The sequence below is a fragment of the Oikopleura dioica genome, chromosome 1 (genome assembly GCF_907165135.1).
Source record: "Oikopleura dioica chromosome 1, OKI2018_I68_1.0, whole genome shotgun sequence".
Classification (NCBI taxonomy): domain Eukaryota; kingdom Metazoa; phylum Chordata; class Appendicularia; order Copelata; family Oikopleuridae; genus Oikopleura; species Oikopleura dioica.
Window position 1 is genome coordinate 12696235 of NC_137291.1, and position 22938 is coordinate 12719172.

The 22938-nt window shown below is 42.7% G+C and overlaps 7 protein-coding genes across 10 annotated transcripts; 1 reads left to right on the plus strand and 6 right to left on the minus strand.

Annotated features, from left to right (window-relative positions):
• The first annotated feature begins 176 nt into the window (after positions 1-176).
• On the plus strand, positions 177-1350 carry LOC145695251 (uncharacterized). Its single transcript, XM_081772252.1, has 4 exons — positions 177-416; positions 462-595; positions 751-987; positions 1138-1350. The coding sequence occupies exons 1-4, from the start codon at positions 278-280 to the stop codon at positions 1273-1275; spliced, it is 648 nt and encodes a 215-aa protein (XP_081628378.1). The 5' UTR covers positions 177-277; the 3' UTR covers positions 1276-1350.
• Positions 1343-4321, minus strand: LOC145695250 (uncharacterized). Its single transcript, XM_081772251.1, has 3 exons — positions 4151-4321; positions 1855-2574; positions 1343-1777 (listed from the first exon to the last, which is right to left on the minus strand). The coding sequence occupies exons 1-3, from the start codon at positions 4199-4201 to the stop codon at positions 1601-1603; spliced, it is 948 nt and encodes a 315-aa protein (XP_081628377.1). The 5' UTR covers positions 4202-4321; the 3' UTR covers positions 1343-1600.
• Positions 4322-13367: 9046 nt separating this feature from the next.
• Positions 13368-16128, minus strand: LOC145711305 (solute carrier family 66 member 2-like). 4 transcript variants are annotated; one of them, XM_081789028.1, is made up of 7 exons: positions 15916-16128; positions 15723-15873; positions 14197-14302; positions 14061-14153; positions 13874-14019; positions 13780-13836; positions 13368-13618 (listed from the first exon to the last, which is right to left on the minus strand). In XM_081789028.1, exons 1-7 carry the CDS (start codon positions 16077-16079, stop codon positions 13592-13594), a joined length of 744 nt encoding a protein of 247 aa, XP_081645154.1. In that variant the 5' UTR covers positions 16080-16128; the 3' UTR covers positions 13368-13591. The 4 variants fall into 4 exon arrangements, with proteins under 4 accessions (XP_081645154.1, XP_081645155.1, XP_081645152.1 ...); XM_081789029.1 differs by having other exon boundaries at positions 13368-13625; XM_081789026.1 differs by having other exon boundaries at positions 13376-13507.
• Position 16129: 1 nt separating this feature from the next.
• LOC145711307 (WW domain-binding protein 2-like) lies at positions 16130-17061 on the minus strand. Its single transcript, XM_081789030.1, has 4 exons — positions 16993-17061; positions 16833-16941; positions 16337-16792; positions 16130-16297 (listed from the first exon to the last, which is right to left on the minus strand). Exons 1-4 carry the CDS (start codon positions 17028-17030, stop codon positions 16244-16246), a joined length of 657 nt encoding a protein of 218 aa, XP_081645156.1. The 5' UTR covers positions 17031-17061; the 3' UTR covers positions 16130-16243.
• Positions 17062-17104: 43 nt separating this feature from the next.
• Positions 17105-18876, minus strand: LOC145711304 (uncharacterized). Its single transcript, XM_081789025.1, has 5 exons — positions 18492-18876; positions 18346-18419; positions 17958-18302; positions 17675-17915; positions 17105-17631 (listed from the first exon to the last, which is right to left on the minus strand). The coding sequence occupies exons 1-5, from the start codon at positions 18874-18876 to the stop codon at positions 17120-17122; spliced, it is 1557 nt and encodes a 518-aa protein (XP_081645151.1). The 3' UTR covers positions 17105-17119.
• Positions 18814-19665, minus strand: LOC145711308 (proton-transporting V-type ATPase complex assembly regulator TMEM9-like). Its single transcript, XM_081789032.1, has 4 exons — positions 19551-19665; positions 19396-19500; positions 19177-19354; positions 18814-19127 (listed from the first exon to the last, which is right to left on the minus strand). Exons 1-4 carry the CDS (start codon positions 19635-19637, stop codon positions 18979-18981), a joined length of 519 nt encoding a protein of 172 aa, XP_081645158.1. The 5' UTR covers positions 19638-19665; the 3' UTR covers positions 18814-18978.
• Positions 19666-19672: 7 nt separating this feature from the next.
• On the minus strand, positions 19673-22838 carry LOC145712226 (uncharacterized). The gene is made up of 8 exons (XM_081789912.1): positions 22668-22838; positions 22200-22625; positions 21960-22139; positions 21328-21847; positions 20843-21261; positions 20648-20798; positions 19998-20603; positions 19673-19957 (listed from the first exon to the last, which is right to left on the minus strand). Exons 1-8 carry the CDS (start codon positions 22836-22838, stop codon positions 19806-19808), a joined length of 2625 nt encoding a protein of 874 aa, XP_081646038.1. The 3' UTR covers positions 19673-19805.
• Between the last annotated feature and the right edge of the window lie 100 nt (positions 22839-22938).

A 22938-nucleotide genomic window follows, 5' to 3' on the forward strand; every position in this document is an offset into this window, starting at 1 on the left:
CAGAATACCCTTATCTTTATCAATTACGTTGAACCACAGACTCGCAGAGATAGAAAAACGCATACTTGCACAATTGCATTCTAGGGAAAATCACATCGCGTAAGAATTGATTGGAAGCCACCTTAATTCTATGATAGCTGAGTGCGATTAGCAAAGCAACTTATCAATAGGTTTATCGTTAGCCCGCGGCCTTGGAGAGGCGCAATTGTCCGCAGTATTAATCTGCTGCATGCAGCTCCCGACGTTTATTTGCTGCTGAAATAAATTTCAACCGATAATGTTGAAGTTTTGCGTTTTTTCGTTTTTGATGCTCACTGGAAATACCCTTGCCGGAACAGCTAAGAGGCATAGAAAAGCGATGAAAATGTACGAAGAAAGTAAGATGAACGCCTCCCTGCGAGGGAGTAGAACGATGGGTAAGAAAGGAAACTCATGCTTGTTGATTATAAAACATGATTTAGAATTGCCTGACGTCGTTAACCTGGTGCGAAGTGAAACTGGCTCAATTTACGAATGGGTCGAAAGCAACATCCGGGAATCATCAAACTCAAGGCGCGTCCTGTCAGCACTCAATAAATTTGAGCAAAAATTCGAGGTGAGCACTTCCGAACATCTAAGCTTGCCGTTTTCCTGCTGCTGACAGTCCTGACATTTCGTATAATTCTGTCGAACGTGGGGACAGCGAGAGTAGCAGTTATGCTATAAATTATTCAACAACTTCCCATAAATTCATTAATTTCGAAATTCTAGGGCATCTTCAATCAGTACGGCGTTTTACTTTGTAAAACAAAAGACTCCTCTCGAATCAGCTTTCTTGGTTTTTTCGATGACTTAGTCGAAGGAAGGGATGGAGATTCGTACAACGATGATGATGAGCACATTGGAATCTCCCCTGGAAGAGGTCTAGCTCCTCTCCCCAGATTCGAGCAGACATCGAATCAACATGGATCAAGTGAATTTTCAGAGAAATACGCTTCTCTCAAGCCCGTAAGTTAAAAACATAATAACACCGCCGAATGTTATATCATTTTATGTCACCTTATCGGCTGATCCGGACATTAGATAATTTCATCGGCTCTTACGTTCAAACTTTTCATAAGAACGAGAGTTTACCAAAACAATAACAATGATGTTTAGATCTTGGAACGAATCCGAGATACCATCACGAAATTCACGAGTGCCTGCGCCAAGCATGACAATTTTCTTGAACGAGTCCAGAAGATCGAAAACCGGGGGATCAATGCTTTACTTGATGAAATGATGTCCTCCGAATAATTTGATTCACCCTCCCTTTGATTCCTGCGCAAGAAAATTAAAGTGCCAATAAAGATAAATTCTTCCAAGTCAATTTTTATTTGAAGCCAGAGAGTGATATTTTCAAGGGTTTTCTTTTTACAGTGACGAAGTAAAACTGTCAATCTCACACTTTTGAGTCATTTCATAATATGCTGAGTAGTCCAACTTGAAATTGGAACACTAATCTTTATTTTAAAGGATATCTACTCACTAACGCGCTTGTACAAGCTAGTTTGCTGGTAAACACAATTTTAATATATTACATAAGAGAGTATTAAGACAGAGTCAATAAAAAATCGTGTCTTCAAGAGTACACGAAGTGGTTGGCCAGTTCCCGTGCGCCATATCGCATCGTGTAGGGAGCGTACCGCGCAGCTGCCATTTGATGGAGGCTCGGGGTGGGCAACGCGGTCGGAGTTGAGGTCGCTGGGCGGACTGCCGGCTCGGAGGCAGATTTTGAAGTATTCGAGAGGTGGACTTCCTAGGAGTTTACGTTAGGCAAAGTTCTGACATTCCACAGATCACAAGAAATGTTTATCGCAATCAAAGAGGACTCACCTTAACATGCTCGCCAAGAGCTTCTGTTGTGGAAAACTTTTCATTGCAGTTTCCCCAGTTGCATGCTTTTTCGGGTTCAGCTGGTTGTTCAGGAAGTTGAGGAAGACTGAGAGGGAATGCACTGCTTAGACTGGAGGTGAGACTGGAGAGTCCAAGCTGGCTCCATGCAGGATATAAATAAGGATTGTAACCGACAGGTGATGGTGTAAGCCCAGGAAGACCGAGGGGATAAGCAGCAGACGCATAGGCGGCAGCGGAAGGCCAAGAAGCTGAAGCTGTGAGTTGCCGGTATAGAGTAGGATTGGTGATGCTCAAGTGAGAAAGAAGCGAAGCGTCGGTAGCAGTAGCGCTCAAGTCTGGAAGCACTTTGGCTGGTGAAAGCTTGGCGGACTTAGACGGGAGGGGATTTAGAGGCGACGAACGGCGCTTGGTAGCTGGAGTCTTTGGGGAACTTTCCTCCTTGTTTTCCGAGACAGGTTCGGCTTTGCGCTTCAAGGCGGTTTTCCCATGCGACTTCGACGAGTCAGCGGAAACAACAGAAATGTTAGTATCGTCGTTAACACTGAGAGCTTTTTCGCGGGTTTGGTTGTTGGTTGATGAAGACGGAGTAGAGTTGGTAGCAGATTGGTATGCTGAGCTGGTGCTGGGAGGCTTGGGACTATCGCGGCCGATGGCAGCGCATGTCATCTGCAGCATCTCGAGGGGACACTTGCCGCCCAACTGAATTATAATTTTAGCTGTTGAAGTTTATTTTCGGTCGAGTGAATGGCTTAGTCTTGTCGATGCTGTGACGCGTGATTGACGCGCCCGTCACAAAGCTCAAACAGACGACATTTTGATATTCAAAAAACTTTCACGTCGCAACTGTCACACTATCGAGACATCACTGTCCTTCCTTCCAAGCCCGACATGATGGCCCGCTTCTTATCACTCGCGGACAACTAGAGACCAAGTCATCAAAGAAGCCGTAACTTAGTGATTCGCTATCGACAATCATACTTTGACAAGTTTGTAAACTACAGAATCGTAATCGAATGAAATACTGAACTTAACTCTGCATATCAATACTTGCCCGAGTGAACTTGAGGCTACTAGTATTCCAGAGAAAAAAAAGGCTTGAGCTGAAGTTAATGTTTACTCGAGCTCATGAAGTTTCATATGGCGGTTGATTTACGTCGAGAAACTTTTGAAGTACCCCACTTGGGCTGTAAATCATCAGCTAAAGTGATGAAGACTTGTTGAGCCCTGAGTGTCGTCCCCGTGGCGAGCTCCAAGAGCCATAAAGAGGGCGACATTGATTGATTGGGGGTACTCGATGGCCATAGGAAGTATAAACGGTGTCAAGCATTTGACAAGCGCGTTAGATTGATCTGACAGGGCTCAGCATTCGCCGCCCAAGCGACAAAATCGACACTCGATCAAGCCACACAGACGTCCGTCAACATCATCCCCAGCTTATACTACCCGTCGCTCTGTTAATCATTACGTTATCTCCCAATTAGAGCAAATGCAGTTAAAAGCATGCACTCAACAGTCTATCGATTAATTCTCTAGAAAGTTCCACCTTTCAGCGCCCAAGAATCAATTTGTCTAACTGTGGCTCCTTACGTCCCCGGAAATCATCGCGCGCTCAGAGTGCGTTAGTTACCTGTAGACACCTTGTCATTTATCAGTTGCTCGCGGAGTTTTGAGATGACCAACGATTTGTTGAGAGGAAAGACAGGGCTTAAATCCTTCAACTCACCACAGCTGGCCATCATCATCAATCCTAGTATCGTCCTTATAAACCCTCGCCGCCGAAGACGATCCATTATGGACCGCCGTCGAAAATTTTAACTGATGAATGCAATTAGTTATGCTCGAGTCAACTCGTGTATCGTTGTAATCTGATTTAGCTGATTTACGAACATGTTCACAAAGAGCATAAATCAGGGGCAACTAGCGAATGCCCTGGGAAGCGCGTATTCCCCGATGCACTAGAAAAAGTCACGGGCTATTATTCGCGCATTAAATTACCGCTTTATCAGCGAGGCAGAAGACACTTGCGGAAGAAGAGGGTGACAGACAACTTGCCATAACACCGGCGGGCGCACTCTTAGTATGGCATGCCGCTGTCATATACACGTTTGATCATGTGAAGAGAAATTTCGCCGGCGGAAGCTATCTGACCTCCCGTTCGACAAAAGCGCAAATACCCGCGGAATCTTCAAAAAACCATATACATATTTTGACAGATTAAAGTTTACTAACTATGCGAGAAAAAACAATGCAACTTTCAAGGAGAAAATTTGCTTACCGATGCTGGAGGGTCTGACGGTGACAGATACTGCTCGTTTGATTTTGGCATCTCTCTTTTCTGGCTTTACTTTGAAGTGAAAATCTCTGAGGTTTTATTGTCGATGTTTTCTGTTGAAAAAAGAGTTTTTTTTTGTTTTATGTTTTTGTCTGGATCGCGCAGAAATTTTGCAGGAGGACTCCAAAGTTTCGCCCAGGAGATGATAGCGCGCGGATGGGTATGGTGGCGCGCGCACAGCTCAGTAGGGTAGCGCTCGCGCGTTGTCGACGGACTCGTAATGCTCGAGCACCAAGATTGAGCTAGAGGAGCTCCTAGGGTGAAAATAGGCCAGCGCCCATATGCAGCCGTTTTCGCATCAATCAGACGTTCTGATGACAGTAGCTGTAATTTAATGAGAACGCATAAGAAACTGCTTACTAAGACTTGGGTTAGTTGAGTAGTTTCTAAGTAAAAGCTCAAAGATGAGTCTCGAAGGTGATTAGGACTCTCGGCGAAATCGGTAATCATCAATTTCTGAAATTGCGCTGTACTCATTTATCAAGATAAAAAGGACAGGTATAAAAATGATGAAGGATCCAAAATTAAAGAATCAAAAACATTAAAATGCACTTCATGATGAAAAAGGATTATCGATGAAGACGGAGGACTCTATCCATTTGTCTTTACTGACTGCCAAAGAACTTTAAGAATGATCTATTTGGCTCCGTATATTTCGTTTCATTCAGGCAAAAAAGTTCCATGGAGACATCAGATTTTCTTATCAACGGCCTATCACGAGGCAAACAAAGAGAGATGCAAAATATTGTAACCTTCAATCACGGAGACGTTTTAGTTCTTGATACGGGAGTGGTATCGGATTGAAAGTCAAACTTTTGAGTCTTTGTTTTGATGAAAAATTTTCGAGTTACCGTAGATCTACGATTGTAAATCAATGGATCAGTTATAAGAACTTATTGATATGTATTTGGGGGCCCTAAATTAGGCCTACTAAAATAAACCTCAGCGAAAAATCAATGCCCCTCCGATTTTGTTATTCAAATCGGATATTGTGATAACCTACTTTACCGCAGCAAGTCAGTCTGAGAAGCGTGGAAATCAATTGACAATTGGCCCAGAATTGTCAGCCCCGTTCTTCTCCCTTTTTTTTGTATATGGGCGCCTTGCGTGAACTCGTAAAACCACACCCGGACAAACAATTTTCTCAAGTAATCCCCTTTCATCGAGGTCAAGTCATGTCGACGGCGATGTTTGACATCACGCTGTCACCAGCAGCGCGTGAGTTAGGGAGAATTAAGCTACTAAAACCGTCAATCTAAAAAAAGGATATTGCTTGAATTTATGGAATAAGAAGTCTTTATTGAAGATTATGGAAGAAAATTTATGTAAATCAAGCTTTGTCTTCTTCTAAAGAGCCCGTACTTGCCATGGCTAGTAATGATGATAACGACGATCCAAGAAATATTGATGGATGGCGGCGGACAGTTTGATAGTCAATGATGAAGATTGACGGCGTCACTGCGTCGACAGCGCGCAAAAAGCTCGAACTGAAGACATGCGAGAGTGGCGAGTTTTCCACCCCTTTCGGCCTCTGTAAATTACAAATCATGCGCAAGGCGGCGACAGGATCAAACGCAAAAAGGTTGTTTTTAGAGTCTGATTTAGATCCTAACACATTTTCAAAGCGATCAACTTGTTGATTGCTTTTTAACTCCTCAGTACACTTATGTCCCGTTTTAGCCCCTTCGTCTCAAGATTCAAGGATTACCAAGGTCCATGGTGCTCGAATACTTTTAGAAAATATTTCAAGAAAACGCCGAAAAACGCCTCCGATGGAAATTGACTTCCTACAACATAATTCGCGGTACAATTACAGATTGTTGGCGAGTGTCGGCCGCCCGTCCGGCGTTGCGGATTCATTAACTCCATGTCAGCGACTTCCTCGTCATCCCTCCTAATTCATCATTCTTGGTCGACTTTCTCAGGAGCAATTCGCTGTAAAGGTGATCCTCCCCTCGATCAGTATTCGCTCACGGCGGGAAATTCCGACCACAAATCAATTCGTTTCAAATCATCTTTACTAATAAAATAATCCAGATTTTCTCGAATCTGACGAAATAAATTTACGGCGTTGTCTTCATTTCTAAGAATGGCCTTGGCAATAATCGTAACTCTTGGACAGTATCTTAATTGCATAATAGCTCGATAACCCTGCAGGTCTAAGAGTCTAAGATTAGCGTCAGATAAGTCTCCTTTCCCAGAAATTTCTTGGGTACAGCAAGATTGGCCCCTGCAATCCTCCTGACAAGCGCACGACAATCAGTTTGAGTTTTATTGGAACAATATGTCAAACGAAAATTATCGTAAATCATTTCAAAGTTTATTCGAAACCTGGCTGCCTCTCGTCATAAATCGTACGGCGGAGGGGGACATTTTCGCCTTGCTGCTCAAATCAACTTTTGACATGTTCTTATTAACATTTTCGACGATGTTGGTATTTTTATGTTACAATAAATTTTCTTAGAAATCAAAAGAAGCTTCCAATGCGACTCTGAATTCGATTGAAACCAGAGTTGAATCTAACTGGACAGATCTGTCGAAACTTCAAAATTCTGCGCCTTCGTTTTGGAATATTTCAGCGCCGCGAAATCGACGGCTGCTTGTCGGTATCGCCTCGTGCTGACAGTGCTCGGACGTTTCGCGCGTATGACGAGTTGACTTATCGAAATGTTAAATTTTGATCGACGTTCCATGTCAACAAACGACAGCACTTAGAAAGGCATGTTTGACTTATCGAAGGCGAAAATTATAGATCGAACATCTGACACAGCAAATCAAGCTTACGATAAGGAGAAAATAAGAATCTTGCCAGGTCTTTTACTTGCAGAAACGCCGGGAAAATCGACCTTCAAGAGTCCAATCTGGAATTTCGGGCTATTGAATTCTCAAAATTATTTTACAATAGAAATTTTCTGTAGAAGCTGTTTTCGAAAATTTACGAGGAAATGAATTCTTAGGTGACAATTAGTAGTAGCATCTCCCTGTGTTTTCAAGCTTGCCTTTTTCAACTCTATAAATCCACCGATGATCGATGGCCTCCATAATCCTCATGTCTTACTGCTTTTTTTTCATATCCATGGAGATAAATCTAATTGACACTTTTTGACTGCTTACGTGAACTTTCACCGTGATTATGCGCAATATAACACTTTTACGAAAATTGATTGTGTGACATGTTTATTGGCTCGGGATGATTATTCTCCTCCTCGTTGAAAAGTGCTTTTGGACTTCCGAAAAGGCGACAAAAAGCCGACAGAACGCCGACATTTAGGCACCTTCCCCCGAGAGGACCTTTTCAGCTTTGTGACGGGAAAAGCCGTTACGAAAGCGTCTCAAATCGACAGACAAGGATATCTGAAGCGGCAGAAAATGAGGCGTTGAAAATGTTACAGTTGAACCATTTAGACGGAAGCAGCGTTTCTTTTTTTGAGCGAAGGGTTGACAGAATTGGCGCTCGGTGTTTTTTTTATCGGCTTTGTTGAATGATGGGCCGAGTAAGTTGCGCTGTTCGGGATGAATTATTGCCTCTTTTCGCACGGTCAATCAGCTGCTGCTTGATGCAAAGGTCATTCAAATTACAAAATCACACACACTCCTTGAAACGGCGAATGTCAACGACTTTGGAGCATTTAAAATTCTACGGCTTTGATTTCTTTGATTTAAAGATTTTTCCCCGCGAGTGGAGATTTACTGTCATTCGTGGCTTTCTCGCTATAAATTAAAAAGTTCGCTCTGGAATCTCTAAAAACTAGCAATAAACAGATCTTAACTCTCTTTCAGAACATTGTCAACTCATTGTCTCAGGGTCAGAAAACCGCGGCTAAATTTGAATAAAAAGCCGCGGGTTTTCCGCCTCAAATTTTGATCTACAGTCAAAGGGCACAGTAACTGTAGTGTGACAGTCCCGAACCTGTCAAATGTGGCAAACGTCAGCAGAAGCATTTGAAAGCTACTGTCACGGACAGTATTTACCAAATCTGGCATCGATCAAGAATACGACATGAACCGAGAATGATACCGGAGAATAAAGCCCTTTGAACTTCTCCTGGAAAATTCGATGAGTAGGCTTCACTTGGACAAGAGCTTCACTTGGACAGAGCTTCATTTGGACAGAAGCTTCACTTGGACAAGATTTTTACGAATTTCAAAAACGACTATATATGAATAACGTAACTAATAATAAATTATTATGGCGAAATTTCATTAATAATTAACACTATAAGATGTTTTTCTTTATCTAAAAAGTGAAAAATACCATATTATCACCAATAAATTTATTTATAAGATGTTTATGGAAGAAACTTGCAAATTTTATAAAAAGCGTTACTTTCTTCCTAAGAATCGTACGTAAAATTCGTAAAGAGGACCTTTAAAAAATCTTGTCCAAGTGAAGCTTCTGTCCAAGTGAAGCCTACCCAAATTCGATATGCAAGTCTACAGTCGTTTTTCCAATCAAGACCTTTTTCCAAACGATTCGCGAAGAATAAAACAAATAGATCAACTGAACTTGTCACAAAGTTTTTCAATCCTAGATGGATAAACGTTCAGTCGAGTGAGTTCTCAGCTCAATAAATCACTCTTTATAACCTGCTGATCTGCCTAGATCTGTCCAATCCAACTTCAGCTGCTCTGGCTTTTACTGATTGAATAAAACTCAACAGTAAGTGCTGACGCGAGATACTTCCTAAATCATCGAGTGCTGTCGAAGGGCGGCCGCGCGAAATTTATAGTTTCTGACACTTTCACCATCGGCGCGACAATAAATTAACACTTTATTTAATTCTATTTATCAATTTAATTGCAGCACTTTGGGCGCGAAATCGATGACTGGGACGGGGCGATTTATCAAAGCCAATGAAGATCTCGTCCGACACAAGCCATTTATCTTTTCTGGACTCTTTCTGATCATCGCCGGTTGAGTAATGGCAACAAATCGCGGGTTAGAATTTATCCAACTTTTAACCTCTAATTATATGCAAAAATAACGTCTCAGGAAGGAGCTGAACAGGGAGAATGTAGACTTACAAACAATGAAATGGTACAATCGACCTCGCAAAAGAAAAGAAATACCAAATTGTGCTTTATTCCTGCAGATTTCTGGTTTTCTCGAAAAAAAAAAATACAATATTTCTTTCAACAACGAAGTACCTTACAGGTTTTTCTAGGAAGAAATTACGTCTGCGAGTCCAGAGTTTGAAATGCTCGCAAATGCTCGCGAGCGCAAAGAGCGAGAGCAAAAATTTATCATTGCTCTGAGAGCAGGAGAGCGGGAGCATGAAAATAAAGTTGCTCGAGAGCCAAAAGAGCGCGAGCCCAAATTTGAAACCGCTCGCGAGCGCGGAAAGCACGAGCGCATATGTTGGCAATGCTCGGGAGCTAGACGAGCGGGAGCGGCTGCTCTCGTGCTCGCCATGGAATTGACTCACGAGCGGCTCGCGAGCAAAATTAAAGGAACAATTTTTTGCGTTATTATTCACTTTCATGGATAAATTTCTCTCGTGGATCAATTTTTCGTGTTTCCGATTTGTGCAAGCTTCATTAGGTCCGTAATCTCGGCAGCGGAACGCGAAAAGCCGAGAGTAAATAGATAAAAGATGCCCACCGCGAAGTGCTAACTCCTGTGAGAGGGACTCATTTGGAATTTGTTACGGGGTCGCCGAATCATTTTAGGCTCTTGAAAGCTGCTCGCGAGTCAGATTTTTCAGCTCGCGAGCCAATCGAGCGAGAGCAAAATTTGACCAGTGCTCGGGAGCCAGGAGAGCGAGAGCGCGAAATGAAATGTGCTCACGAGCGCAAAGAGCGCGAACGCTGAAATAAATGCGCTCGGGAGCACAAAGAGCATCATGCTCGTGCTCGCTCGCTCTCAAGTGAGCCGCTCGCGAGTCTCGAAAATTTCAAACTCTGTGCGAGTCAGCAAATGATGTATTTTTAGTCCTAGAAAAGCCTCAGCTGACAAGTAAAATCATTTCATACGTTCAATATAAGTCAAATAAAATCAATCATCATCATAAATCGTAATTTTTCTTAACATCGGCTGGCAAGGAATTTATCATTTTAAGATGACACTAATATAACGAAGTGGTGACAGGTTATGATTGATGGATCATTACGCGTTACGGAGGTGCTTCCGTCATTGGAGATCGACGAGTTGCCAAATTGATTGATCGGGCTCCAGGAAGCTCCAGGAAGCGTGGTTTTTTTACGGCTATCGAAGAAAGTACTTTTGAGGGAGGAAAAATGATAAGATTGAATTTGCAAAAAGATATTCCGTTTCCCGGATATCCTTATTTTAAAATTTCCTGGGTCCATTTGTAGCAATTCAAGGCAGTTGGATTGGAAACCTTCGAAGCTTTTGCAGTCTTGATTGAAAGGCAAAATTTCATTTCACTAGCCAGATGCCGGCAAGACAACAAAAAAACTTTATGGGTGGTGAGTGCAGGTGGCGGGATGAGAGAGCGAGTCCCAACTGCCATCGACGAAGAGACAGATTTACGCGAGGAGATCTAACTTGCCATAACTGTCAGAGCGTCAATATCGATGAGTTTGCCCAAATAAACCGACGCATATGCCACTAGTTGTCAACCCGCAAACGGGCAATTTGCACATCACAAAGCTGGACTCGTCAAATAACCCGAAAATATGTAAATTCGTATCGACCTGGGAAGGAGAAAATCTTTACTTATTAGCTGTGAGAAGTTATGGACGGAAGGTGTCAATAAGCCTTTCTTTGCGAGCCAATATATCAATAAAAATGTCCTGATCTATAAATTGGATTTGCAGTCCGTTTTCAGACAGCAAAGAAAACTAGACTTAGCGATATGTTAAACCCTGCTGTTTGCTGATTACTTTTGTTACAGTATCGAGCAATTCCTGAGTCGCAAATCTCACGGCGCAATAATTGCATTTGATTTACGCGCGCAACGGGTGAACCATAATAGTTGAGTTACTGCCCGTCCACTTATCCCTTCGTAAATCTGGCTCCCCAAAAAAGTTCAAGCCCGTCAAAGATGAAACGCGCGCCGTTTCGTAAATCTGTTTCACGCTGCCTTTGGAAGACAGAGAGACGTTTGGGCACATGCCTTTCTCGACCGTAAATCGCCACTTTGGACAAGTCTGATGACATTTGCAGGTTGTCGCGTTGTCGACGGCGGTGGCGATTGAAGATCAATCAGCGGGGAGAGCACCAATTTCCAAAAATTTAGGGGAAATGTCAAGCGTAATTTCAAACCAGTGAAATCTTTATTGTCCGCCACAGGAATTTTCCTCGTCACTTTTTTCGTAACAACGAGCTTGTATCTTCTTGAACAACAAAAGAGAGGACGATTGCCTGAGAAATATCACATACTGTCTGGAAATATATTATATTATGTCTCTGTCCCCTCGTGGCGGTTATAAAGTCGTAAGAAAGGCCAATCCACGTGACTACTTACCACTTTGAAAATATACCAAAATGAAGCATGAAATTTTGAAGTAACAAACTAAACTGTACAGAGCAAAAAATAATGATACGAGAAAGATTCAAACCAGCGATTTACACCTTTTTAGCGGCTTTTTGCCAGCCTATCATCATTTACAGGTAATTTGACAATCACAGATGATGAAATAAACAACCCAAAGGTTGACAGGCGACAAAAGACTTCTCAGGTGTTATGGACTTCTCGCCACGGCCTCTTTTCTTTGCGGTTTTATTATTCCAAGGGATAGGGTTGAATTATATCTTGCAAATCTTCAAAACTACTTTTGAAAAATATTTAGTTTAATTCGTTTGAATATTATAAAAAATTTAACATTTGTGACACAAGTCAGAGAGATTATTCGGGCAGTTTATCCTTCTAGAATTTAGTCCCTCTTTTTCGTTACTAAAAAATTAAAAACGTAGATAATTAAGGCCTCTTCTGGTCTTCAATTTCAATTTTCATCCAGTTAAAAGACGAGGCTATTTCCTCGAGAACGAAGTGTTCTACTTCTCCGACTTCTTCTTCGAATGCGGACCCTACATCCTCTTCACCATTTTCCTCATCTCAACAGTCTTCTACCTCCGATTCCTCTACCTCATCTCCATTGAGCATTCCGACTTATCAAAAGACCTTACCTTCAAAGCCAAATTCGTCCGGATTCTGCAATGCATTTTCTTTCCGGAAATAATAGTCTGTAGAATTGCCAAAAACAAAATCGCCAAGAAGCCTGACGTTTTACTGCCAACATTATAGTTTATAAAATAAATGAAAATAAGTTGAAATAAGCTCGGAAGTTTTGTGTTAATTGGCACGGGCGCCAGTTTGATGGATCTGCTTCGGAAGCGCGCTGGACACGATGAACATGCTCGATCGAGAAGGGCCAGATGGGCGATGGAGACGGATCGGGACAAGGAAGCTTCCGACTCCCTAATAGAAGACTTTTGATGAAGATCGACCAATTCTACTTTTTTGCCGTTGACGATTATATAGCGTGATTGGTCGCCTTAGCACTTTCGTCGAGAGACTACGGCACCGATATGTATCGATTAGCAACAGTTGATTGGCAGCTTCCGAATTAATTACAAAATCCGACAACTCCGCGCGCTCAAAAGGATGAATAAGCGTCCCGATGCCCTGGCCTGTCGCCTGATCCATCACACGTTTGGTTTAGTTTTTGGCCCCATAATGAGACCAGTCAGATATCCACAGTCGCCCACACTGTGGTCAACGGGTTCATCAGGGCACACGCTACGACTAATCAAAGGCCAATTAAGGAGATTGATTGTTTAATGAGATTTTAAACGAGAAATTTGAATAAGAAAAACGAACCTATCTAGACATAAGTATGAGAATTAATCGACAGCGACGAGAAACTACTAATATAAATCAATGCCGATTTCGATAATTTATCGACACGATATAATTTGAATGAAAGGGGAAAGTAGTTTGACAGGTTTAATAGCTTCTTGAGTTATATGAAGCTCTAAATATAATTGACGAGCGCACATTTTACCTTTCTTATATCTTTGCATCGTAAATCACACCTGTGCTTACCAGTGAGCAACCAAGGGCGAGCGTAAATCATTGAATTTATATTCCTTTCCGCTACTTTTCGTTGAAATCAGCGAGAATGCCCTGCAAAGTCGATGATTTGAACATGTGAGAAGGTCTCAGCGCAGTATCTCACATAAAAAGGGTTGATATTGTCCGTATGTAATTTAATTAATAGAAGAAATAGACAGAATCAAGAATACATCCAGATCTACAGTTGTAGTACTTTGATAAGACGTGGTATTTTTGAAGGAACTCTCCGGGAAGACATTTTGAGTTTGAGGCAGTTTATCTGGATTGGTAAAAATAGGTCAATTTACATAAAGATTGGCGTAAGCATTGGCTTCTTGAACAGGTCTCTTACTCTGCGGTAATTTTAAATCTCAGTATCTTCCAGCAACACCTTAAAACTAGACAAACTTCATCCTCATTTACTATTCCAAGAACAATTCCGATAAATAGTCTTGTTAGAAGTTTATTTCAATCGTGCTTTTTAGTTTGGTAGTTTGCTACAAAGGGATAAAAAGAAATTCTTAGGAATTATGCGGCTTTTTCTCTTCTTACCGCGGTCAAATCTTCTGGATCGGTCGAGACTTTCTTTGAAGATTTGTAGTAAAAGACCTGAACGACTGTAAGAGAGATTTTCAAGGTATTCTACCTGGCAGATGATAAGGCAATCGACTGTAACTTGGATTGAGCCACAGAGAATAAATTGGAAAGGCTGATTCAGAAAGACGAAATATCCTGTTTTGAAGATATCCCCAACGAGCCAGCCGAGAACCATGAACATTGACATTCCAGTCGCTAAAATAACTGTAAAAGGGTTCCCAAGCTACTTGTCTTACTTGAACTATTCTGGTAGTTTTTCCATAGCTGAGGCGTGGCAAGAAGGGATTCTGTTCCTAGCGCGAGGAAACCAAGGATATTGAAGTAACTGGCTACAATTGAGTTTGGGAGTTGAAATATTCACGATACTCTTACGTGAGTGAAGAAAAACATAAGTGGTAAATGCAACAACGATCCAAAAAAGAACCATGAACTGGAGGTAATCAACAAAATACGTCCAGTTCCAGAACTCCTCTGGTTTCAGGCAGGGCTGCACAATTGGATTGGAATCCAATTGGTTTCCAATTCCAATTGGATTGGATTGGTAAATTGGTTGGAAAAAGGGCGGGAAAATCAGGGTCTGTCCAATTGGACAGCCCTTCCAATTGGAAAATGGGGGTCCAATTGGCAACTGGTAGCCAATTGGTAAATTGGCAAAATGATTGGATCGAAGCACCTCTTTTCACGCGGAAATGCCAAATTATGCTTGAATTAGTGCCTCAAACGATCAGTTCGTCAACAATTTTCTCAAAAAATCGAAAATTTCAAAACAGCCATATTTTGGCTTCTTAGTGTGCCTGAAAGTTCAATTCATCATAAAAACTTGTTGACCAGGGAGCACTTTTTGACCAATAAAAATCCAAAATTTTAGCGAAATTGGGACTTTTTCGTCAAAAAGTCCGATTTTCAAACGCGATTTTGAGGGCTTGCCAAACTGCCTGAAAGCGCCTATATTGCCCAAATGTCCGAAATGCCCGCTCTTGCCCGGCCAAATTTTATGGGCTTAGCTGTCCGAATGCTCGGCCGAACCCTTTTTCCCCGAATGCCCGATGCCGATTCGCTTTAACCCCTATACGCGAAGCTGCCTAAAGAACCCCCTTACCCGAAGTGTACAATTTTTGTCGATTTGGCCTTCCTCTCAAGATAATCTTTTCAAAGTATCAGATTATACTAAATCTATCATTATCTTTCGAACTGCACTTTTACATTTTCGGTAAAATTGATATTTAGTGCTAAAATTGGGGAAAGAAATTTTAACACTATAAAATTTATTATGTGATAATTATGAAAAATACTCATCTGAGCCATTTTTAACGGTGATTTTCGAATTCTCCATACTAAAAAACCTAAGAATAAACTAAAACTGAAGCAAAAATGAGAAAAGGGAATTTTTTTCTTCCTTGGAGCGCGCGAGGTGGCGTGAGAAAATCAGTACTGGTGCAGTGCTCACTGGGCTTATCACGCGGAAATTTTGCGGAAAGGTGGGCAAGTCTTGTGCAAATACTCATTTGAGTTTTCAGGTCATTCTGACCCACCAGCTCCATTGGGCGAGCGACTATATCCCGAAATCGACAAAAATTGTACACTTCGGGTATAGGGGTTAAAAATTCTCTCGTTTGTTAATTTTAAAGGATTATTTAAAAATTTTAATTTAAAATTTAAATGAACTAAAAAAAAACTGACTTTTCCAATTAGAATCCGATTTTCAATTGGAATTTGGCTGTCCAATTGGCAAACTCGTGCTAATTGGAAGCAAGATTCCAATTGCCGATTGGTCCGCCAAATTCCAATTGGAAATTGGAATTGGATTGGAATTTGGTTGGATTGGCAAAATTTGGGTTGGATTGGATTGGCAGTTGGTTGGAAAAATCCAAATTTTTTTGCCAATTGTGCAGCCCTGGTTTCAGGTCGGCCATATATCGCTCAGAGCCATTTTTCTTGCTGTGGTTGACTCGTACGACAAGCTCGACAAGAGCGAACATGGCGAAGATCATGACTACTGCTTGAAGGAAGAGAGCGGTCTCGTAGACTTCGCCAACGCGGAAGAAAATCCTCGAAGAGTGTCGAAAAAGGTTAAAGAAAATACTCGTGTACCTGAGAGAGTTGGCGATGAGCAAGACGAGACAGACATGTTTAGAAAATGAACCAGTCGTTCGCGTTTCTCGAATTTGTTGGTACTGCGGGAGATAGGGCAGTGCGCCCCCGAAGACCATAAAAACATCGGGCAAGAAGTGAAGAAGAAATTTGATAAATGACATCTTTTGATTTCTACTTTTCTACATTCTAAAATTTATCGAAAGTAAGAAGATTTGCGAATCTGAAAGTACGTTGAGCTTCAACGGTTGAAGAGAGAGGGAATGAAATCAATATATAATGACAAGAGAGAATTATCTGTAGAGAGGAAGAAACGCAACGCTTGGGATTAATCGTTTTTCTTTTCGGGGACTGAGCTGGCGATGTGCGGAGGAAGGTCCGACTAAGAAATGGTAAGGGAGGGTTGAAAAGGTGATCTTACCTGTGGGAGATCTTCATATCTCGGTGGAGCATCTGGGAGACGCTGTCCAGCAACAGGTGGAGCCATGGGAGCACCGTAGTTGAACTCCGAGTTCGACTGGAACTCGTACATTCCTGTGGCCGCGTTGAATTGACCCTGTTGGTTTTGAGTATAGGGATTTGGTGGTGGAGCCGGGTACCCTTGGAGTCCAAACTGCGGCTGCGTATAAACAGTTTGAGTTCGCGAGCTGTTCGCAGTGGCGAGGACAAATTTGCCGAACTCAATGCACCCGCCAGAGTTGAAGGTCAAGTTTATTTGGGTTGTTCCTTCCCAACCACCGCCAGGCGCAGCTTTGACATCGGCGATGACGTAGTTGGAGCCGAAGATTGGCTGTTTCAGCTCGAGTTTTGAGAGGCAATTGAAAGGAATGATGAAATCACGGAGTTTTGATTTTGCTGACTCGTTCAAGAAAAAGACCTAATCGGATTTCAATGAAAATTAAGAACAAAAAGCTTACCCGTAAATTTGTGACATGAATGTTTCCAGTGTGCTTGCCCTTCATTTCTCTGCACGCATGGGATTGATTTTTAAACTCCAAGACCACATTTTTGTCCTTTCTCATCACACTAAATTCGCAGTTAATATTTAAAAGCGATCTGAAGGACTCAATATCTCACCGTTCATTGGGCGCAAGAGTGAACTTATTCTCGCGCATTCCCGGTTCGGGGTTAAACGTATTCAACGACATTCTAAAGCGAAAATATTCAATAAAGGGCTTCGTTTAATTTATGAACATGTTGAGTTTCAGTCACGCTTGAAAGAACCTCTTGGTTTGCTGAATCCTCTGCTGGATCCGCGTCCACCTCTGTCAGAGCCACCTCGCCCGCGATCAGAGCCTCCACGACCCCGGCCGCCGCCTCGTCCTCTGTCTGCACCGCCTCTTGAGCCGCCGCGGAAGCTTCCTCCACGACTGCTGCCTCTTCCACCGCCGCGATCGGAAGATCCTCCTCTGAATGAGCCTCGTCCACGACCATCTCTGTCTCCTCCTCTGCCTCTGCTGCTACCACGATCCGATGAGCCACCTCTGAATGAACCACGCCCTCTTCCAGAGCCTCTTTCACCTCCTCGTCCTCTGAAGCTGCCTCTTGATGAGTCCTGCTTGAAGACTTTCTTGGGAGAAGCTTCTTCAGCGTCGTCATTCGTGCCATCTTCGTTCTTTCGTTTCGTCATTCTGTCTTTGAACTTATCTCGCTTTTCTTTATTTGCTTTGATAGCAGCCTCTGCTTTGGCTTGCTTCTTTTTCTCCCACTTCTCGCCTAAAATTCAAATTATTCTAAAGATCTCTGTGAGTGATTCAACCTTTTTTTCGGCTCTTCGACGGAGCAGAAACGCGATCAGGAACGTAGTTGAACACAATTGTCTGGCCGTTGATTTCCAAATCGGATTCTTTATACTTCTTGGCAACTTCTTTCGATTCGAACTGGGCGTAAGCAATGTTGAGGCCATTTTTGGGGAAACGAATTTGAACAGGATCTTCAAAGAGGTCTTCCAGGTCCATTTCGTCGAATTCTGTGTTTGCTTTTATCGACAAAGTTCCGGTCTAAGAAGAATTTAAAAACATAGATTTTAAAAAAGACCTCACCTCTTTGATTTCATCAATATTCGTATTGCTGCTTTTCGCACCACACAGATCAACCTCAAGCCGTTTCTTTCTAAGATCCCATTTCTTGTAATCGTGCGCTTTTTGAGCAGCTTCAACAGTCTTCATCTCTACAAATGCCTTTCCTCTGCATTTGCCACTCGCTTTCGTTAGTAATCTGACTTCCTTGGCGTGGATGAAAAGTGCTTCGAGTTCTTCTACTGTCGTATCGAATGGCAGGTTTTTGACGAAAATTGTTCGATCTTCTGAGGAGCGAACGTCTGTTTTAACTTCAGAGGGAGGTGCGTTTTCGGAGGCGTCTTCATCGGCTTCATTCTTGATTTCTTTCTATAAAAGGGTTGGAAAGGGTAAACTTTCCGCGCTGTGGTACCTTAACTTTTTCATCGAAAGCGTTATCTTCGTAATCTTCAGGGCTCTCTACATCAGTTGCGAGTGGTATAACTTCTGAAAAGAACAAATGAAAGCTGTCTTGTAAAAAGGTCATAAATAATCTCTAAAGATCGCCGTAAAACTCACCAATCTTAGGCGCGACTTCAAGCCCCTCAACAACTGTCTCGCCATCACCTCCAGTAACTACGAAATCTTCTTCTTCAGCCTCGACCATATCGAAGGACTCGTCGATATCATTGTCGATATCATCGATGACGGCTTTAACTTCCTTCTTTTTCGCGCGCTTCGATTTTTTCTTCGGCGTCAAATCGGTATTCTTCGTTGATTCCAAGTTTTCGGCCACTTCGATTTTGACGGTGTTTTCTGCTGGAGCCTCGTCAAGAATAGCCGCCTTAGATTTTTTCGATTTCGCCATTCGATGATCTTCAATTGGGTATATATGAGAGGATTTGAACGAGAAAATAAAATTACATGGAGATAAGTTCGCATGGCAAGAGTTTTCTGAGTACATAAATGACGAAGAATGTGAAGGAGGAAAAGAACACAAAAAATAATTGAAGAAGGAAGTGGGAAACGAAAAGTTGTATCTGTTAAAGTAAGCGAGGGTTGTTTTCTATTGGAGTGCGGTTTTCCTGTTGAATACAGTGTTGCGCTGCTGCTCGACGTCGGCCTTCCATCGACGAGCCATTGCGTCGATTTTTGACATGATCGAGTCAACGATGGATTGACTTTGAGAGCCACGAGGGAACAGTTGCGCTCGATCTTAGGAAAAATATGCTATAGCCAGGTTCAAACTGTAGCTAAACTGTACCTGAGTCTCCCTCTGCTCTCGGCTGGTATTTTTCGGTGAAAAAGTAGACTAAACTCGTGTAGGAAAGGAGCAAAATGATGGAAACGATGTAGAGGTAGACGATAAACTCCATCGTGCCAGTATTTCGCAGCTCAAATTTGCACTCACATGCTCGACAATATGCATCTTGTATCGATTCCTGAATGATAGTGAGCAACCTTTATGCTGACGAAAACTTACATCATGAGACGGATCTAATCTGGGTCGAACAACCTCATCTGCCGTGCATGTTTTCGCCTCTACCTTGCCTTGTGCGAAATAAATCTCAGACTTCTCCGCAATAGGCTGAAAAAATCATAAAAATCGACCGGTTGAACCTAATTTCGTTGAGTTACCATTAACGACGGGCATCTGCACTGACATCTTTGGTCAGAAAAGTCGTTGGCGAACGCGATCCCAACTAGAAGTACCGAAATCAACATCTAAAGGGTCTTGTTACAATTTGAGGAAGTTGTACGAAGATGAATAAATTATTATCTGCGTGAATTGTGAGACATTCAATTCTGGGAAACAAAGAATAAGACGATAATGAAATACACATAAATGATGGGAGCTTTTTCAGTATTTTTGTTAAAGGAAATAATTTCTTTCTAATATCTGGGTTGGCTGCCAGATCCTCCTCCGTAAACGAATCCACTTTGACTGTATCCTCCGTGCTGTTGCTGCGGTTGGCCGGATTGAGGAGCTCCAGATGGTGGTTGTCGTCGTCGCGGCATGTCAGGCAGTGCGTTAAAATCAGTTCCTAGGATTCGTTATCATTTGAGAATGGATTGATGAGTTACCTGTATTTTGAGGAGCATGCTGAGATGGTTGAGCTGGTGGCTTGTATTGTTGATGTTGGTAAGATTGTGGCTGCTGTTGGTGAGCTTGTTGATAACTTTGGTAGCTCTGCTGCTGAGGAGGCTGGTACTGCCGCGGTGGCGGATTCTGAGTTTGTTGCGGAGGTCCACGCATCGGGGGCATTTGTTGAGCTCGTGGTGGCGGCTGAGCAAGACCTTGCGGAGGTCCTCGACTGGCCATTTGCGGTGGAGGTGCATATGAACGCTCAGCTTGTTGTGGCGGAGCGTATCTCATCTGATCTTGTTCTTCATAGCCGCCATAAGGTTTTTGTGGTGAACCTCCTTGCTGTGGTGGTGGTCCTCGGTTCGTTGGAGGTTGGTATTGGTAACCACCTTGCTGAGGAGGAGGACGATCGTATTGAGGACCTTTTGGAGGCTGGTAGTTCGGCCTTCCTTGTGGCGCACCTGAATAACCTACCGGAGGAGCACCATTTCGAGCGTTTGGATGACCGCCTGATTCTTTCATCTCTGCTTCGTTGATCTTCTGATACGATTTGCCACCGATAAGGTCGGCGATGGATGATTTCAACTTATCAGTACACTCATTTGCTAATTTTAGAAATAGATGACAAAGGATTGATTGAAAAAATTACTTGAAAAGGTTCTGGGGAATCCTCCTAAATCAACTCTTTTCTTCTCGAGCCAGTCAACAACTTCTTCTACTTCCAATAAGCTTGCTTGTCGTCCGTCTGTCAACAATCGCAGAATCGATGCTATGCGCCCAGGAGGTGGCTGGTCTTGTTTCTGAAGGTTATTTCCTTGTAAAAACAAAACTTCTGTTAACTAACCCTGCAGTTTTGAACACGCATGTTTATCAAAATAAGAGCTTCCACTACTGGCATATTTCGGTGTTCCTCTGGATCTGGTTTAAAAATATGAACAGTACAAGTTCTCTTGTGTTGGTCGTTTTTAGAAATTTGAACGGCGCAAATCGAGTCATCGTCATTCTGCATTTCAGTCAACTCTTCTTCGATCGTTTTCCGAGCTCTTCTGACAGTATTTAGCCAAACAGTGGTGTCCACGCTCACACCAAGGATTCTCAACTTTCGTTCTATCTGTGTGGCATAAAGTCGGTCATTGTCGCCTTCGATGTAAATTCGACACTGAGGAGTTGTTCTTCTGATCGGTGGGAGAGTTGCGCCTTCTCGGGGGAGTTTTCGCGCTTCTTCTTTGCTCAACTGGGCCATGTTGACCTCCAGTGATGCTCCTGTGTTAACATTTGATGCATATTGTTTTTCTCGACTGGTTTACAAACTAAAAGCTACAAAATTACCTTTACATCTTCGTCCGTTTTCGGAGCTCGCCGCGTGGCGCGCCATTTCCGGAGCTTTGTATTGAATAAAAGCAAATCCACGGTGCAGCGAGATCGAAATAATCTTCCCGTACTTTTCAAATTGATGATAAATATCATCCTTGGACAGATAATCCACTGGTAGATGACCAACAAACACTCGGCAGATCTGATACTCGAGCTCTTTTCCATTCGTGGTGTGGGTATACATTGGCCCGTCGTCCATCATTTCTTCTTCGGTCATTTTGATTCTTCCTGCTTTTATCGCCTTGCGCAGCTCATCGTTGAAGAAGTCATTAGGATCGTCTCGTGTTCCAGCGACCGGAGGAGGTGCATTGACGTACTTTTCTTTCGGACCGCGAGATGGCTGAATGATCGGGTTCGATGGGTCGTCGTCTTCGACCATGATCGGATTCGAACGATGATCGTGGTTGTCACGGGGAGGAGCTTTGTACTCGCTGTAGGAGCGAGAGGGAGAGTCTCTTGTATCTCTTTGAGTATCCTAGAAAGTCTTTATATATAGAGTGTTTATAATTCGGGTTTCTTATTCAAAAATATGCGAATTCGAAGACGTTTAGAAAACGGGGCCAATAACAGACAACGATAATTCGTACCCGACGATCTCTATCATCTTTTGATCTTGAAGACTTCTTAGAATCGCGGTCCGCGCTGCGTCTGGTTTCTCTCGATTTTCTATCACGTGATCTTGAGCGAGTACGGGTACGACGTCTTGATGATTCCTTTCGATCTTTTGATCTGGATCGTCTTCGGTCCCGGCTTCGTGAACGGGATCTCTATTAGTTAATGATAAGAAAAAGTCCTCTATAAAGGCTTTTATCAGCAAGAAAACTTGCCTTGGATCTTTTGGTATCTCTAGAATCTCTCTTAGGCGATCTACTCTTGCGTTTTTCTCCCTTAGAAATCTCTGTTATCTCTAAAATATCATCATCTTCAACTCTTGCGCGGTTAGAGCGCGAGGATGAAGATGCATTTTCTCTTTGGTTTCTCTCAGAACGGGAACTTTCTCTATCTGATCTTCTGTTCGTATCACGATCTCGCGAGGAGCCTTCTCGACGATCGTACGAGTCTTTGGATCGATTGGTATCAGAGTAAGAGCCTCTTGAACTTGCTGGAGGTCTTCGATCATCATAGTCTCTTCCGTTGCGAGTTGGTTCAATTGGATCGTATTTTTCAGAAGATTGGGGCGGAGTTCGATAATGATTTTGTTCCTCAAAGCCGAATTCAGAGCCTGTTATTTGGGTTTGAAAGTTATTCGAGCGCTACTTTAGCTGCAAATAGTAAAAAGATAAAGAACCCTTCACGGCGCGGTTCAGCTCTTCCTCACGCTTCTGGATCTCTGCCAATCGTCGCTCATTCTCGAGCATTTTCTGCTCAATTTCAGAGAGTTTCTCGTCGGGGTCGAATCCGTACTCGCTGTTGTAGTTTTCATTGCTAACTCGAACCTTGAGCGGCTCGTAGTTGAAGGAACTCATGCTTGAAGCAACTCAGTCCTCCACGATTCTTGCTGAAAAAAAGAAATCGTTAGGGAACTCAATCGATTACTTAATTTCATTGAAGACAACAACGATTCAT